At 39.0% G+C, this 14,457-nt stretch overlaps 1 protein-coding gene across 1 annotated transcript; it reads right to left on the bottom strand.

Annotated features, from left to right (window-relative positions):
• Window positions 1–11,072: 11,072 nt before the first annotated feature.
• Window positions 11,073–14,457, bottom strand: LOC147293361 (AP2-like ethylene-responsive transcription factor At1g16060). The gene is made up of 7 exons (XM_086231741.1): window positions 14,306–14,457; window positions 14,023–14,105; window positions 13,871–13,879; window positions 13,672–13,760; window positions 13,431–13,555; window positions 13,019–13,095; window positions 11,073–11,620 (listed from the first exon to the last, which is right to left on the bottom strand). The coding sequence occupies exons 1-7, from the start codon at window positions 14,455–14,457 to the stop codon at window positions 11,073–11,075; spliced, it is 1,083 nt and encodes a 360-aa protein (XP_086087867.1).

Genomic DNA, 14,457 nt, shown 5'->3' with positions numbered 1-14,457 from the left:
CTTCTCCCTTGGAGATATTAATAAATAGATACAGTCTAGGTCTAAATCAGGACTAAATCACTGAATAAAACAAATACAAGAATTAAGCCTAAATTATTGGGATTTACAATTAAGAGAGTTGACTAGAGAGAGCTATACAAGGTAAGTCAAAGAATAAATAAATGGAATTAATGAGATTAATGAGGTTGTCTAACAGGAACATCAAGTGAATGTTGGGTAAGAAAAGACGATTGTAGGGTATGAATAGAATTTCTCTTTTGACAATGTTAGATAATTTATATTAGACTTAATTATTGATTTACCACTCAAAACTATATATAACTCATTCCCACATTGCCACCTGAAAATTTTTTTGTCCCAGATTATTACATATAACTTATATTCGTGTCTCATTTTACCTTGTTACGTCAACAACTCTGTTAAAAATGCTGACATGGCCGTTAATACTGATCTGGCACGCTGGATGTGCGCCAAGTGTCACATCTTTGCTTTTATTTTCGAATTTTATTATTTTCCTATTTTTATAAACTTTGAAAATTAATTAAAAATAGCTCTGAATTCAGAAAAATACACGAAAAATTTCTACAGACTCGTCTTGACTAGCACTAATTTACTATAGTGTTAAATTACCAATTTACCCTCTAAAAATTTCCAAAAAAATTGGAAAGTCCAAATTTATTTCTAAATTAAAATAAATTTCCCTCTAAATAAATTCTAGAAAAAATTCTATAATTTTTGTAAACTCTCGGACGAATTCTCAAAAATATTTTGGAAATTACCAAAAGCCTGTTTTAGATAATTATTTCGAGATTTTACAGAAATTCTAGAATTTTTCTAGAATTTATTTTTCTCAAAGACAGAGAAATCTTTTGGGTAGCAAGTGTTCACGAGAAATGTATTGTTAGTTTTTAGAAGACAACGATGCAGAACTCTTCTTTTTTGGAGTTCGGGAGATTATCTTGAATTTTCAAAGAGTCTAGAAAATTTTAATTTTCTATAAATAAATTTGGACTTCCCAAATTTTCTGGAAATTTTTAGAGATAAATTGGTATTTTGACCCCGTGTAAATTAGTACTAGTCAAGACGAGTTCGTAGGAATTTTTCGTGTATTTTTCTGAGTTCGGAGCTATTTTTAATTAATTTTCAAAGTTTATAAAAATAGGAAAATAAAAAAAATCAGGAAATACAAGAAAAAATGTGACATGTGGCGCACATCCAGCGCGCCACATCAGCATTAACGGCCAAGTTAGAAGTTTTAGCAGAGTTGTTGACAGAACAAGGTTAAATGAGACACGAATGTAAGTTACAGGTGGTAATCTGAGACAAAAAAAACTTTTAGGTGACAATGTGAGAATGAGTTACAGTTTTGGATAATAAATCGATAATTAAACTTTTATATTAAGGTCAAAAATATTGTAGTGGGTTTGGAAAATGTTTTTTTTTTTTTTTTGAGATAATAAGCTTGGCATTTATTCATGAAGTAAAACTTCATACAAAAGATCTGAGAGCCAAGAAGGCCCAGATACAGAGTCAAGCCAAACACTTGGAAGCAAAGAAGATAGTGCATGTTTTGCCAGAGCGTGCGCCACTCTGTTGCCATCACGTTGTCTAAATTTGCAGCAAGCCGCGGGAAAGCAGTTCATCAGTATCTTGACATCTTCCACCAGCGCACCATCTGCAGCCATACATGGGTCTTGGCTGTTGATATCCTGCACCACCCCTTGAGCATCGAGTTCAAGGATTATGTTCTGGAGGCCCATGTCAGCAGCCAACTGTAACCCAGTCAATGCAGCCATGAGTTCTGTTGTACGGGCGGCGAGAGGAGCGAAGACCAGCTTGGTCGCCGCAAGTAGCAGAGCCCCCTCGCTGTCTCTGATGACCATTCCCAACCCCTTCGTTCCGCACCCCTTCCCGTGGCACCATCTACATTAAGTTTGATCCAGGCCAGCGGTGGTGGCTCCCAGTGGCATCGAGATTGTACCGACACAGTGGGGAGGTTCGGGGTTAGGTTTGCAGTTTCATACTCGGTGGCAAGAGAGACCAGTCGTTCATAAACTCTTCAGGCCGATCGTCTATCTGATTGAACACCCATGTATTCCTTGAGTTCCATATTCCCCAACATAGGTAGGCGAACAGAGTTAGTTCCTCCCTTGTAAGAACTGTCTGCGCATATTCCAGAAAACTAATGAATCTCCCATCCATTCGCAGCCCTACAGCGGCACCGAAAGTGGAGAGAGCCTACACACGTTGTGCAATGGGGCAGCTCCATATACCATGAAGAACAGTTTCATAGGCAGAGTGGCAGCGGGGGCAGTCAGGGGATTGAATTAAATTCCTTTTAAATAAGCCCACCCCACATGGAAGTGCTTCAAGACAACACCTCCATATGAATAATTTGATTTTGCTCGGGATTTTTAGCTGCCATATGCCCTTCCAGAAATGATGGAGTGGTTTCCTCCTGGAGGTCTCGCCATCAAAGTTACCAGAGGATTGTCGATCAAGCCAGTAACCACTGCGGACACTGTATCGTCCATCCCTGGTATAATGCCAGAACATTCTATCAGGTTGTTGCAATCTACCGAGGGGGAGGCTAATGATTGCCTCCACCTCTTGCGGCCAGAAATGTTGTTGAAGCAGTGCAATGTTCCATAGCCCCGTTGAGGTGATGAGATCCTTAACCCGTGTATCAGGGGGCAGGCTCATCGGGGATTGTGGCATAAAGGTGGTAGGGGTGGGCAGCCATGCATCCTGATAAACTCTGATAGAGGTGCCATCGCCCACCCTCCATCGCAGGCCTTTGTGGAGCAGAGTGCGTGCCCAATGTAGGGATCGCCAAACAAGAGATGGCTGGGTGCCTAGCCCAGCCGAGAGAATAGAACCGGTCGGATAATATTTGCTCTGCATGACTCGACTGACCAGAGAAAGTGGATTCAACATGAGGCGCCAGCACTGTTTTGCAAGTAAAGCACGATTAAAACACCTCAGCTCTCTGAAACCCAGGCCTCCTTCCCATTTTGGCTGACAGAGCTTGTCCCATCTAACCCAATAGATACCACGAGTCAACTTCTCTTTTCCCCACCAGAACCGAGCAATAAGAGAAGTGATAGTTTTTCGGACCCCGTTCGGCATTCGAAAAATACTCATGTAATATGTAGGAATCGCCTGTAGGACTGCCTTAATAAGGACCTCTTTCCCGGCCCGTGAGAGGAAGCGTTCTTTCCATCCTTGAACCCGTTGCCAAACCCGATCTTGTACTACTTTAAATAGCTTCTTTTTTTTCCCGTCCAGCCACAGTAGGGAGGCCTAAATATTTTTCGTGGCAGGCGACGATAGGCACATGTAGACATTGTGAGATGATCACTTTAATTAGATGATCAGTATTTGGACTGAAACATACTGCCGACTTCTCATAGTTGACCTTTTGTCCCGATATTTCTTCATAAGCATGGAGGATGTCCCTGATCGCAAGGCAGGCGTCGACAGTGGCCTCAAGAAAAAGTGTGCTGTCATCCGCATAAAAGAGGTGGGTTATAGGGGGGCATTCGCAGCAACCCGGACACCCGTAATTCTTGCATTGTGTTCGGCTTGGTGAATTGCCAGACTCAGGCTCTCCCCGCAAAAAAGGAAAAGGTAGGGCGAGAGCGGGCACCCCTGTCTCAGACCTCGCTTCGGGGTGATAAGACCCAGCGGGTTGCCTCGCCAAAGGACAGAAAAGGACACCGTTGAAAGACAATCCATAACCCGGTTAATCCACTGCTCATGAAAGCCCAGTTTCCGTAGAACCGCCTCTAAAAAGTTCCATTCCACTCGATCATATGCTTTCGCCATATCAAGTTTAATGGCCATTTTCGGAGTGGCATTCACTTGTGTATGCTTGATGGCATGGGTGGTTTCGAATGCAGCGATCACATTATCCAAAATCTGTCTACCTGGAACAAAAGCACTTTGATTTTCAAATATAACATGGGGTAGCCAAACTTTAAGTCTATTTGCGAGTGCCTTGGCAACCAGTTTGTAAAGAACTGTGCAAAGGCTGATGGGTCGGAATTCAGTGACCCGCTTGGGCTCGTCAAGTTTGGGGATTAAAGCTATCAATGTGTGATTGACATCCCGAACACTCGCATCGCCATTGAGGATACGCAAGCAGAAGGTGGAGACGTCATCACCAACAATATGCCAGTAGCGTTGGTAAAAAAGAGCAGGCATTCCGTCAATCCCTGGGGCCTTAGTGGGATACATTTGCTTGAGTGCCATTTCAATATCTGCTTTCGAGTATGGATATATAAGCTGGCGGTTCATTTCAGCAGTGACTTTCGGTTCAATCAATCCCAGAAATCGTTCCATATCAATACCACCTGTAGAAGTGAATAGAGTGGAAAAATAATTGCAAAACATAGTACCAATCACATCCGAGTCCGTGACCCAGTTGTTCCGATCATCCAGCAGGCCGATTACTGAATTTTTTTTCCCCCGTGCCTGGGCCTGTGCATGGAAGTATCTGGTATTTTTATCTCCCTCGGTAAGCCAAGTAATTCTCGACCGTTGTCTCCAGTAAGTCTCCTCCCCAGCTATCAAGGTGTCCAGTTGTTGTTCAGCTCTCATTTGTTTTTGGAAAGAGCCCTCATGCAGTGGTTGTGCCTTGATATGTTCCAGTTCAGTTCGAAGGCGGTTGATAGCTTTTTTTCGGGTCCCATAAAACCTATGACTCCAAGCAGAGAGGTGCCCAGCGCATTGTTTGATTCCATCCATCACCGACTGCCCCTGCCGAGTCGCCCAACTCCAAGTGTCCGAGATAACTTCTTCACATTGGGTCTCCTTGCACCACATTTGTTCAAAGTGGAACCGTCGAACACGTCTCCCAAGAGTGATAGGGGTATTATGTGGCAAAATCTCAGTCAAAATAGGGATGTGATCAGACCCCGTAGCCTCCAAATGGTGGGTGCATATATAGCCAAAGCTGGCTTTCATATTGGCGTTTACTAAGCAGCGATCCAATCGCTCACGTACAAATACTGACCCATTTCTAACACATTGCCAAGTAAAGTGGTTGCCAACATATCTGATAGTTTCAAGCTCACAATCCATAATTGCATCCCGAAAATTTCCCATCTGCCCCTGTGCTCTATCTAGACCTCCTTCTTTCTCCTGTGCAGTTAGGATCTCATTGAAATCCCCCATTACAACCCATGGTCCTCTCCTCATATCACATAAACATCGTAGCAGTTCCCATGAGTGGCGACGCTGTCCAGTTATGGGATTGCCATAAAACCCGGTGAGTCTGAAATTGTAAAGAGTGGGAGTCTCTATCATCATGTCAATATGGCCTTCCGAATAATTGAGGAGCCGAAGGTCCCAGCCATGTGCCCACAGAATGAGAAGGCCTCCGCCAAGACCACGTCTACCCACTCGCATACTTCCTTTCATTCCCAATCTTGTATGCAAATTCTCCATTTGTTGCTCTGTCATTCGCGTCTCCATTAAGAAGACGACGTCCGGCTTTGTCTCCCTTAAGAGATTCTTAAGGGAGTCGAATGTTCGGGGTTGTCGGAGCCCCCGAACATTCCAGCTTAGGAGCTTCATTGCTTGTAGTGGGTCGGCAAACCCGAACCCACCACTTTAGCCAAAACGGCTGAGTTGCTGTCAGTTTTCATAGTCTTTCCTTTCTTGAGTACTCCTGTCTCAGACGGGACGATGCCTTCTGCTTTACGTTTTCTAGTCAGAATCACATCCCTTTCAACCCCCTCTCCTCCACGGGAAGTAGGTTTGCTGGGTTGAGGGGTGGTTTTGTCAAGCTTTTTCCCACGTCCAGTTGTCTTGGGTTGCCCGGGGGGCGTTGCCTGAGGCGGCGGCGCAGCTGTAGGTTGTAAAGCCTGCTTTAACACATTGCTTAATTCTGTGATTAGACCCCCCTGCACTGCAGGTATTTTTGGTGTTGGGGCCTTTAGCTCTCCCTTCATTGTGTGTTGCAGGTTTGCTTGGTTTTCTTTTTGTATCTGTTTCTCCCTTTCGTGTTTCTCCCACTCTTCCACTCGTGCAAGTCTCTGCGATTCTTCTGTTGCCCTTTCTTGCAGTATTGTCCTTACAGGGGAACCCCCGAGTGGGTTGGGAGGGGAGGGGGTGTTGGTGACATCCTTCAGTACCTGCGTGAGGTTGTTGAAGATACTTTGAACTGGAACCTGTTTGCCAGTGTTCTCAGAGGCAGCCCTCTTCCTTACATTGCCCTTAAATCTTTGTCCAGAATCCAGGCCATTGTTATGCGGCACAGAGGCAGAATCCCCTGGATTTCTCTCCCCGCCTTGTGTCGTTCTGCTTCGCAGCTCTCTTTCCACCACCTCGTCGACTATTGTATTTACTGCAGCCTCATGGTGTCCATCCTCCGTCATCCCCACGGGGGAAAATTTTCCAGGTTCTCCCCGCGCCAAAAGCCAGGCCCCCCATTGGTGCAGAGGTTTCTGTTTCTGCTCTTTGGGGATGAAAGTGCAGTTCTTGGAGTTGTGTCCAATTCTTCCACATTCAAAGCAGAAATGTGGAAGCCGTTCATATCGGAATTCCGCCGTGATCATAACCCCCTCATCAATCAACAGCTTCTTAACTCGAGGCAACAGGCGAGTAACATCAATTCTGACCCGGATGCGTAGGAAACGGCCCATCAAATGTGATTCATATCCCCCTGCTCCCTCTAAAAATTGGCCGATCCCATCCCCAATAATCTTACTAGTTTCCTCAGTCATATACTCAAAAGGCAGGTTGTGGCATTGCACCCAGAAATCTGCGAATTTTAGTTTCATCTGTGATGGGGCGATCCTGCCATTTGGTTCGTCTAAAAGGACCAAGGCCTTGTCAAAAGTCCAGGGAGCGTGCCTGAGTACCTGGTCCTTATCCTTTGAGAAAGCAAATATGAACAAGAACAGATTGGGCCCAAGGTCTTTCACAGTGACTGTTCCCATCACATCCCAGATCTTCACCATTGTCTGCTGGAAAGCTGTGCGATGAAAGGATTTCATGGTGAGAACGTGTCCCACCAGACTGCGCTGCAGAACCTCCGAGTTAGTCGTCGAGGTCGGCCTGGCTATCGGGATCGCTTCCACCTCCTCCTCTGTGAGCGTCAGGGTCTTTGAGAAACTGGTTTCTATTTCTTCCATCTTTCGTCCACTGCAATAGGCACGCCGTTGCAGAGGGTGGGAGAAGAGGAAGATACAAGCCTCGACAGTGGCGTCGAGATAAAGAAAACCTAACCCTAGCCGCCTGCAGTTGCAAGCGTGAGAGTCACAGTTTGGAAAACACTCTCGCTTTCAGGAGGAGAGTACCCTAAAAATTAGAATGATGGGTTTGGAAAATGTTTAATTTGTTCAACTAATTGATCTAATATAATTAAATAATCTATAATTTGGTATCCAAATATGGCATGGAAGTAAGACTACCCAGATACCCTTCAGCTAAAAGTTTCAAACTTTATATTAAATTAAGTAACCAAATTGACTGTAGCAAAATTATGATAAGCAGCATAATGGGCATTTGGATATTGGCAACTATTAAAGACAAGCTAGTAAACCTATGAAAAGAAAATAAGACAAAGCTAGTAAGATTCTTTATGTCTGATGGAGTGATGGATGAATGAAATCCAAGAATTTCATAATACTCTATAGTAATGAATATATTAATTAAGCATCAAGTTAGGCACACCTTCCTAACTGACTTCTTTCATGCCTATGATTTGTACTATATTTATTAACTGTAATATTAATTGTTAACCACATCCCTTATAAAGATAATGCAACTAAAAATTCTACTATTATTAGAGAAATATGATCAATAATTATTTATATATATTCAATATATAATTCTTTTTTAGGACATTACACCAACCCAAAATTTCAAGCATTTCCAATAAATTTATCATAAATAGATCCAAAACATGAAGATAGAGGAGGAAATACAATCCATTAGTCACCATTATTTCAACTTCTCAGCATTCCCAATAAATTCATCATCAATTGAAAGAATTAAAGAAGATATTACCTGCAAGATATAAGACTAGCATAATTTGATGTACGTAATTTATCAACCATGCAATTGTACTTCCTAATGCCTCACGAAAAAGAAAGAACTCACTTATTGGTCAATACAATGATGATGTGTCATCATTGATCTAGTACATCATGCACCCAAACTTTCCAACAGTCATGGCCAAGAGGCACGTTATGAACCAATACATTTGGATTCCTAGATGGAAATTTCACCAGTTTCCACAACTTCATCTGTCCCAAGCCAATTTAACAATTTGCACTTTGTTGTCTCAAGATTAGCACTTTGAACACTCGATCACATTTCCTTTTTTCTTGCCTTTTGATATCTTACTGCCAGAAACACTTGGATTCTCCTTTTCTTTTCCTATGTGCTATCTCATTAACAGAATGTTGACCACCTTCATTTTGTGTTTGTTTGCTATGTGCTCTCTTATTAGCTGAATGTACGTTGAACATTTCTACTTCCCTTTCTCTTAATTTGTGCCCTCTCATTTTCCTTTTGTTGCAAAAATATTTAATATGATGGAGACATTAATTAAATAAAAGTTTCTTTTGTATCTATTGTATGTTGTAATGAAATTTTTATTAGGTTCTACATTTCTCTGAAAGTTACTATTTTAAACTTAATCTGTGAGATGGGTTCTTGGAATCTTGTCCACAATGTTTAGCAACATGGCATACCTTAACAGTTATATCTCAAACAGATAGTACACAATCTACCATAACAGTGACATCATGTACATCATGTCTCAACTTTATGTGAAATTAGTTAAACTTCACACTTATAGGACTCTTGGTTCATGTCATCATTCGACCTGAAATCTAGGTGTTTTTGTTTACTAACATACGTAACTAGGAAGGCATAGAGGCTGAAAGATCAAGTACTTAGAAGGCACAATAGGTAATTGACTTTCAAGTACTTGACTTTGTTTACCTCAGCCTTTTGGTTCTTTTCTCTCAATATATAAATTTTCTCAACCCATTATATATAGGCACCATGGGAGGCCTAAGTGATGAGGATTGAGTGTATCTGAATTCAAAATCAAATGCATGTCAATCATTTATTCAAACTTGAGTTACCCAAATCTTCAAATAACATGATCTTATCTTTTTTTTTTTTTTAATTGGCATCTAATCTTCATTTTTTTTCAAACTCTTTTTCCCTTATTTTGAATGCATCCAACATATATCACTATCCATATTTTTTTTTTATGGTACAACAAATCTTTTTTCCAAAAGTTTTCTTAAGGACGAGTCTATTTTCGTAAAATTATTTTAAAACCGTTTGTGCAAGAATTTTTATGTCCAGTCAGCCGAGGAAATGATTGGTGGTTTGGTAATGTTCACCTCTACACATGCTTTTGTGCATGAAACAAGGATCAGGGTGAAACCACGCCTATATCAGGGGGAAACAGGAATCATGAAATAAGGTTAATTTGGTTTCGAGCAAATGATCAAGGTACTATATATCTGATGGTGAAACCACGCCTACATCAATGACATTGGGGTACTCAAGCTCGAGCAATTCATTGATGAGCGAGTGAGTACAACGTTCCGTTAGGTTTCGTAGTTTTCTTTATTTGTTAAGTTGTAGCAGTCATTGGCTCATTATATTGTTGTAAACCCACATATATTGAGATTATACACTATTTAGACTCTTATGGATGTGTTTTCGAGTTGACCGTGGTTGACTAGAACATTGACTTTGACTTAGGTTGACCGACTTAATATTTGCATGTTAATATGTTATTAATTATCAGTTCGGGCCTTTAATCATATGAATTAAAGACACACCTTCCAATGGGTTTACGTGTTTGTGAGACGTTTAGTTAGCGGACTCTGCCTACTCGGATCCTTTGAGTGTAGTTTGGTAATTTTAAGGCTTGTGCTTTGTGAAGATGATGCACCGGAGCGGAGGTACCTATACGCCAATTATAGGTTACGCCAGTTGCCACGAGCTCAATTCCTCTAGGCCCGAAATTGGGGAGCGACTGTATGATGCCGAAAATATGAAATTGAAGTATCAAAATTCGGATCCACTTTTAAAAATTAGGGTACCAAGTTGCAAAACGAGCTATACTTGAAGTACTAAATGCAGGTTATCCTATATAGATATGATTGCTTATGTAATTGCTATTTTTGAGAAATATAAAATTTTTCTTTTAAATCCAAATTACATCTCTCTCTCTCTTCTCATCAGTTCTCTACCTCTTTAACGCCATTACATTTTTAAAATATTGTTACTGTATGACCCCTTTCTCATATAATTAAGTGGGGTGAGACTTACTCATATGTTGAGGTCCTACCTCACTTTTATAGTTTTATGAGAGGGGATAACGTAGGAGGATCCAGATCCTCTAATTTTTTTTCTTTCATTGTTTATTCTTTTAATCATTATCTTAGTGTAGAGAGCAAAATATGAAATAAATTAATAGCACTTTATGAGTGTGAATGAAATTACATAAACCCTTGAGTTTATATTACATAGTTATAATTAAAACAAGTAAAAAAAAAAATAGAGAATCAAAATCTCGCATGAGATCTGCCTCACAGAAGAATCTCTTTTATGACACAACTTATAAATGAGATTATGTTACTTAAAATATATATGGTATAATTATCGTATTAAATTATTGATGAATATGAAAATATGCAACCACAACTCTACATATCTTTGAATATGTCAAGGAAAGAGTGATCTGCCCATCTGCCTACAAGCCAAACAAAATGATCATAGTAGGGAAATAATTAACATTTTATTAAAAGTGAGAGACTTATTACTTATTATTGATAGAGAAAAAATGATGAACAATTTTATTCTTCTTAATTTACACTTACAAGAAAAATTAAATGAACCAAATAATACTTAGCCTATTCTCTCCCACATGATGATGATCAGTAATTAAATTTCACTCTTCAAAAGAAATTTATCTCTTGTCCCTCATTGTTGTAGCTTGTCATGGATATTGACCTTTCCATGAGTATTCACAGAAAAAAAAAATAGCGAGAAAAAAGAGAGTAAATTAGATCACCGAATACGCCCTTCTATGCCGTGAAGTCGCATTGAAACATAGATGGCATGAATGAGTTGAGCTCATTGAACATAACATCATCTCCATCTCCATAGCCATTAGAATTATCTTGACAATCGAAGTAAGTCTGTATGTCATCCGGAAACGTGCACTGCGGCAGGTCCAACTCTGGTGGTGAAGATGTGGCGCAGGAGTCGGCTGCCGTTGTCATCTCCATCATCTCCTTGAACTTTGATGACTGAAGGAGGAGCCCTAGGGCTGACGTGGCAGTGGTTGGTCGTGCTTGCTGAGTCATCATGGTTTCTGGAGGACTGTATGCAAGGTTCTGGAAGAAACCTAGCCCACTAGTACGTTCTTGAATATCATTAGGGTTTTGGGTTACATTGGCTAATTTAGCCTCAACAATAATATTAGGGTTAGTCTTAGCTGTAATATCATTATTATGGCCATTAGGTTTGAGCCATTTGATGTAACAACTGAGATCAAAGTTGGTGACGGCATTGAGGCCACGGTACTCTATAGCTGCCATGTCATAGGCTGTTGCAGCTTCTTCTTGGGTAGCTAAGAAAATTAAATTAAGATACTATTAATTAAGGGTAAACGATAAATTGAAGAAATTATATTGAGTTCGTAATTGACAATATTGTTACATAATTTATATTAAGGTCAAAAATATGGTAGTGGTTTTGGAAAATGTTTAATTTGTTCACCTACTTGATCTAATGTAATTAAATAATTTATAATTTGGTATCCCAATATGGCATGGAAGTAAGACTACCCAGATACCCTTCAGCTAAAATTTTCAACTTTTATATTAAATTAAGTAACCAAATTGACTGTAGCAAAATTATGATAAGTAGCATAATGGGCATTTAGATATTGGCAACTATTAAAGACAAGCTAGTAAACCTATGAAAAGAAAATAAGATAAAGCTAGTAAGATTCTTTATGTCTGATGGAGTAATGAATATATTAATTAAGCATCAAGTTAGGTACACCTTCCTAACTGAGTTCTTTCATGCCTATGATTTGTACTATATTTATTAACTATAATATTAATTGTTAACCACATTCCTTATAAAGATAATGCAACTAAAAATTCTACTATTATCAAAAAAATATGATCGTTAATGTCATAGGGCTGTAAATTGGTTCGATACAGCTCGAGTTCGTATCGAGTTCGGCTCGAGCTTGATTCGTTTAAGCTCGACTCGAAAAGAAACAAGCCAAGCTGAAGCTCGCTCGTTTAAGAAACAAGCCAAGCTTGAGCTTTAGTATGTTCGGCTCGAAAAGCTCGTGAGCAGCTCGTATTTTCTAGTTTATATGTTTCATACCTCATTTTTCATAACTTATATGAGAACTTCTATTTTTATTTCCTATTTTGTTTTTGTATTGTTTGGTTATAAAACTTCTACTAACTTACATCTCTTTTTTAATGAGAATTTTTACAAATGTTATAAGTTATCAATGTTTAGATGAAATTATTTGGTACAATTGTATTTCATGGAAACCATATTCATCTATATAGTGTTTTAAAGAAGTCTTTGGTGCCTATCTAATTTAATTAAAAATATATATTAACTCTAAGTTAAATTAACATATTATAATGCTTTCAAGAAGAAAATATTCTATAGAAATTAATATTTTTTAAAAATAATAGCTAATAAAATATCTTCGATAAAATTATGTGAATAAGCTCGATACAGCTCGAGTTCGTATCGGATTCGATTCTTTTTTAGCTCGTTCGAACTTGGCTCGTATAAGAAACAAGTCAAGCTAAGCTCAAGCTCGAAAAAATTAAAACAAGCTAAGCTTGAGCACGGTGGTATTCGGCTTGACTCGGCTCGTTTACACCCCTAGTAGTACACATAATTTGATTGTAAATGTCAAAAAAAATTTATTATTGTGGATAAAACAGGTTCATAGCCTATAGGCTATAGGTTTTGTTGTTGAACGTACCATATGTCCCGAGATAGAGATATTTGTTCCCAAAGACTCGTCCGATTCGAGCTTCCCATCTTCCATTGTGATGATGTCTGCTCATCCATGAAATCAAAGAATATTACTATGAATCAAATTCGCAATATATACCACATACACCGTATATATTCATGGTATTATACAAAGCTATCAAGTAAATTATTTGGTCTTTCTATAGATCATGTAACGGGAATGAACTAAATTTCATATTGGGATGATGATGGATCAATCAGCTGAAAAGGGAATATATATAGTCTCACAAAAATAAAAGAAATATATTTTATATTTTCTTATGAGAAAATATAAATATTTGTTCTACATAAATAAAGAAAAAAAATATATGTTTTTTTTTTTAAAAAGGGAAATTGGGATGACTAACTAGTAACTATACCTTGCAACGCCTCTATATTTGGAAATTCCCCGAGAAAAACCACTGCTCTTCCTTCTCAATGATCCAATATATTCCTCCCTTGACTGACCCTCCATATCTTTCAATTCTTTTGGATATGTGGATAACTGCAATCGTTAATGCAAATGAAGTAATTAGTTTCTTCCTTAATTAATTTTCCATTTTGTAAAATCAAATATTAAAAATAAAAATAAAAATAATTTCAATTAATTAAGAAAATTACCGGAAAGTTAAGAATGGTATCTGGACCCCAGTATTTAAGTGCTGCTAAGTCATAAGCATGTGCTGCAGCTTCCTCATCATCATATGCGCCTGCAAAAGGTCAATAGCAAAAGCATTCACTTATTGATTGTTCTCTTAATTTTCCAATAATTGTATTGTAATAAAATATTGTACGTAAAGTAATTCAAATTAAAACGTACCAAGGTAGACTGCATTTGAGTACCATTCCGAGCATAAACCGCAACAGCGCAAAACCAAGAAGGAAGAAATTTTATTTCAGATACCATAAAGAAAATGCTGTACATTAATTAAAAATAATCAAATATATGAGTATGTGGATGAGATTGTAAACCTTGGCGCCCTTTCTTGTTTTGTGATTCATTCCAGCAATTCTTGTCCCACAAATGAGCCTCATATCGGCCTGTCCATCGGTGCCTGAATAAAAAATCATGCACAATCCATTTCGGAAAAAAGAAAAGAGAAACATGCAAAATGGATCCAGAAAACTTCAAAGGGAGATCATGTTAAATGTGATGTCTGACAACGTTCGAACGTCTCCATTGTTGAGCGTTCAAAAGTTATGAGACATCCTGTGATCCAATATATATATGATTGATTGATTTGAGATGCTGAACCTGGTAACCCCTCGATAAATGGAGCTACGTTGAGGTGGGGAGTCCCTTGGGACACTTCTCCTTGTTCGTTTGACCTTTGTGACTGCAGTGTTATTAGTACTAGTGTTATTAGCTGCATTGGTTTTCTGTTTTTGATTTGATAACTTGGCCAT

This window comes from Dryas octopetala, chromosome 2 (genome assembly GCF_963921425.1).
Source record: "Dryas octopetala chromosome 2, drDryOcto1.1, whole genome shotgun sequence".
Taxonomy (NCBI): domain Eukaryota; kingdom Viridiplantae; phylum Streptophyta; class Magnoliopsida; order Rosales; family Rosaceae; genus Dryas; species Dryas octopetala.
Note: the sequence above shows the minus strand (reverse complement) of the source record. Positions and strands in the feature narration are given on the sequence as shown.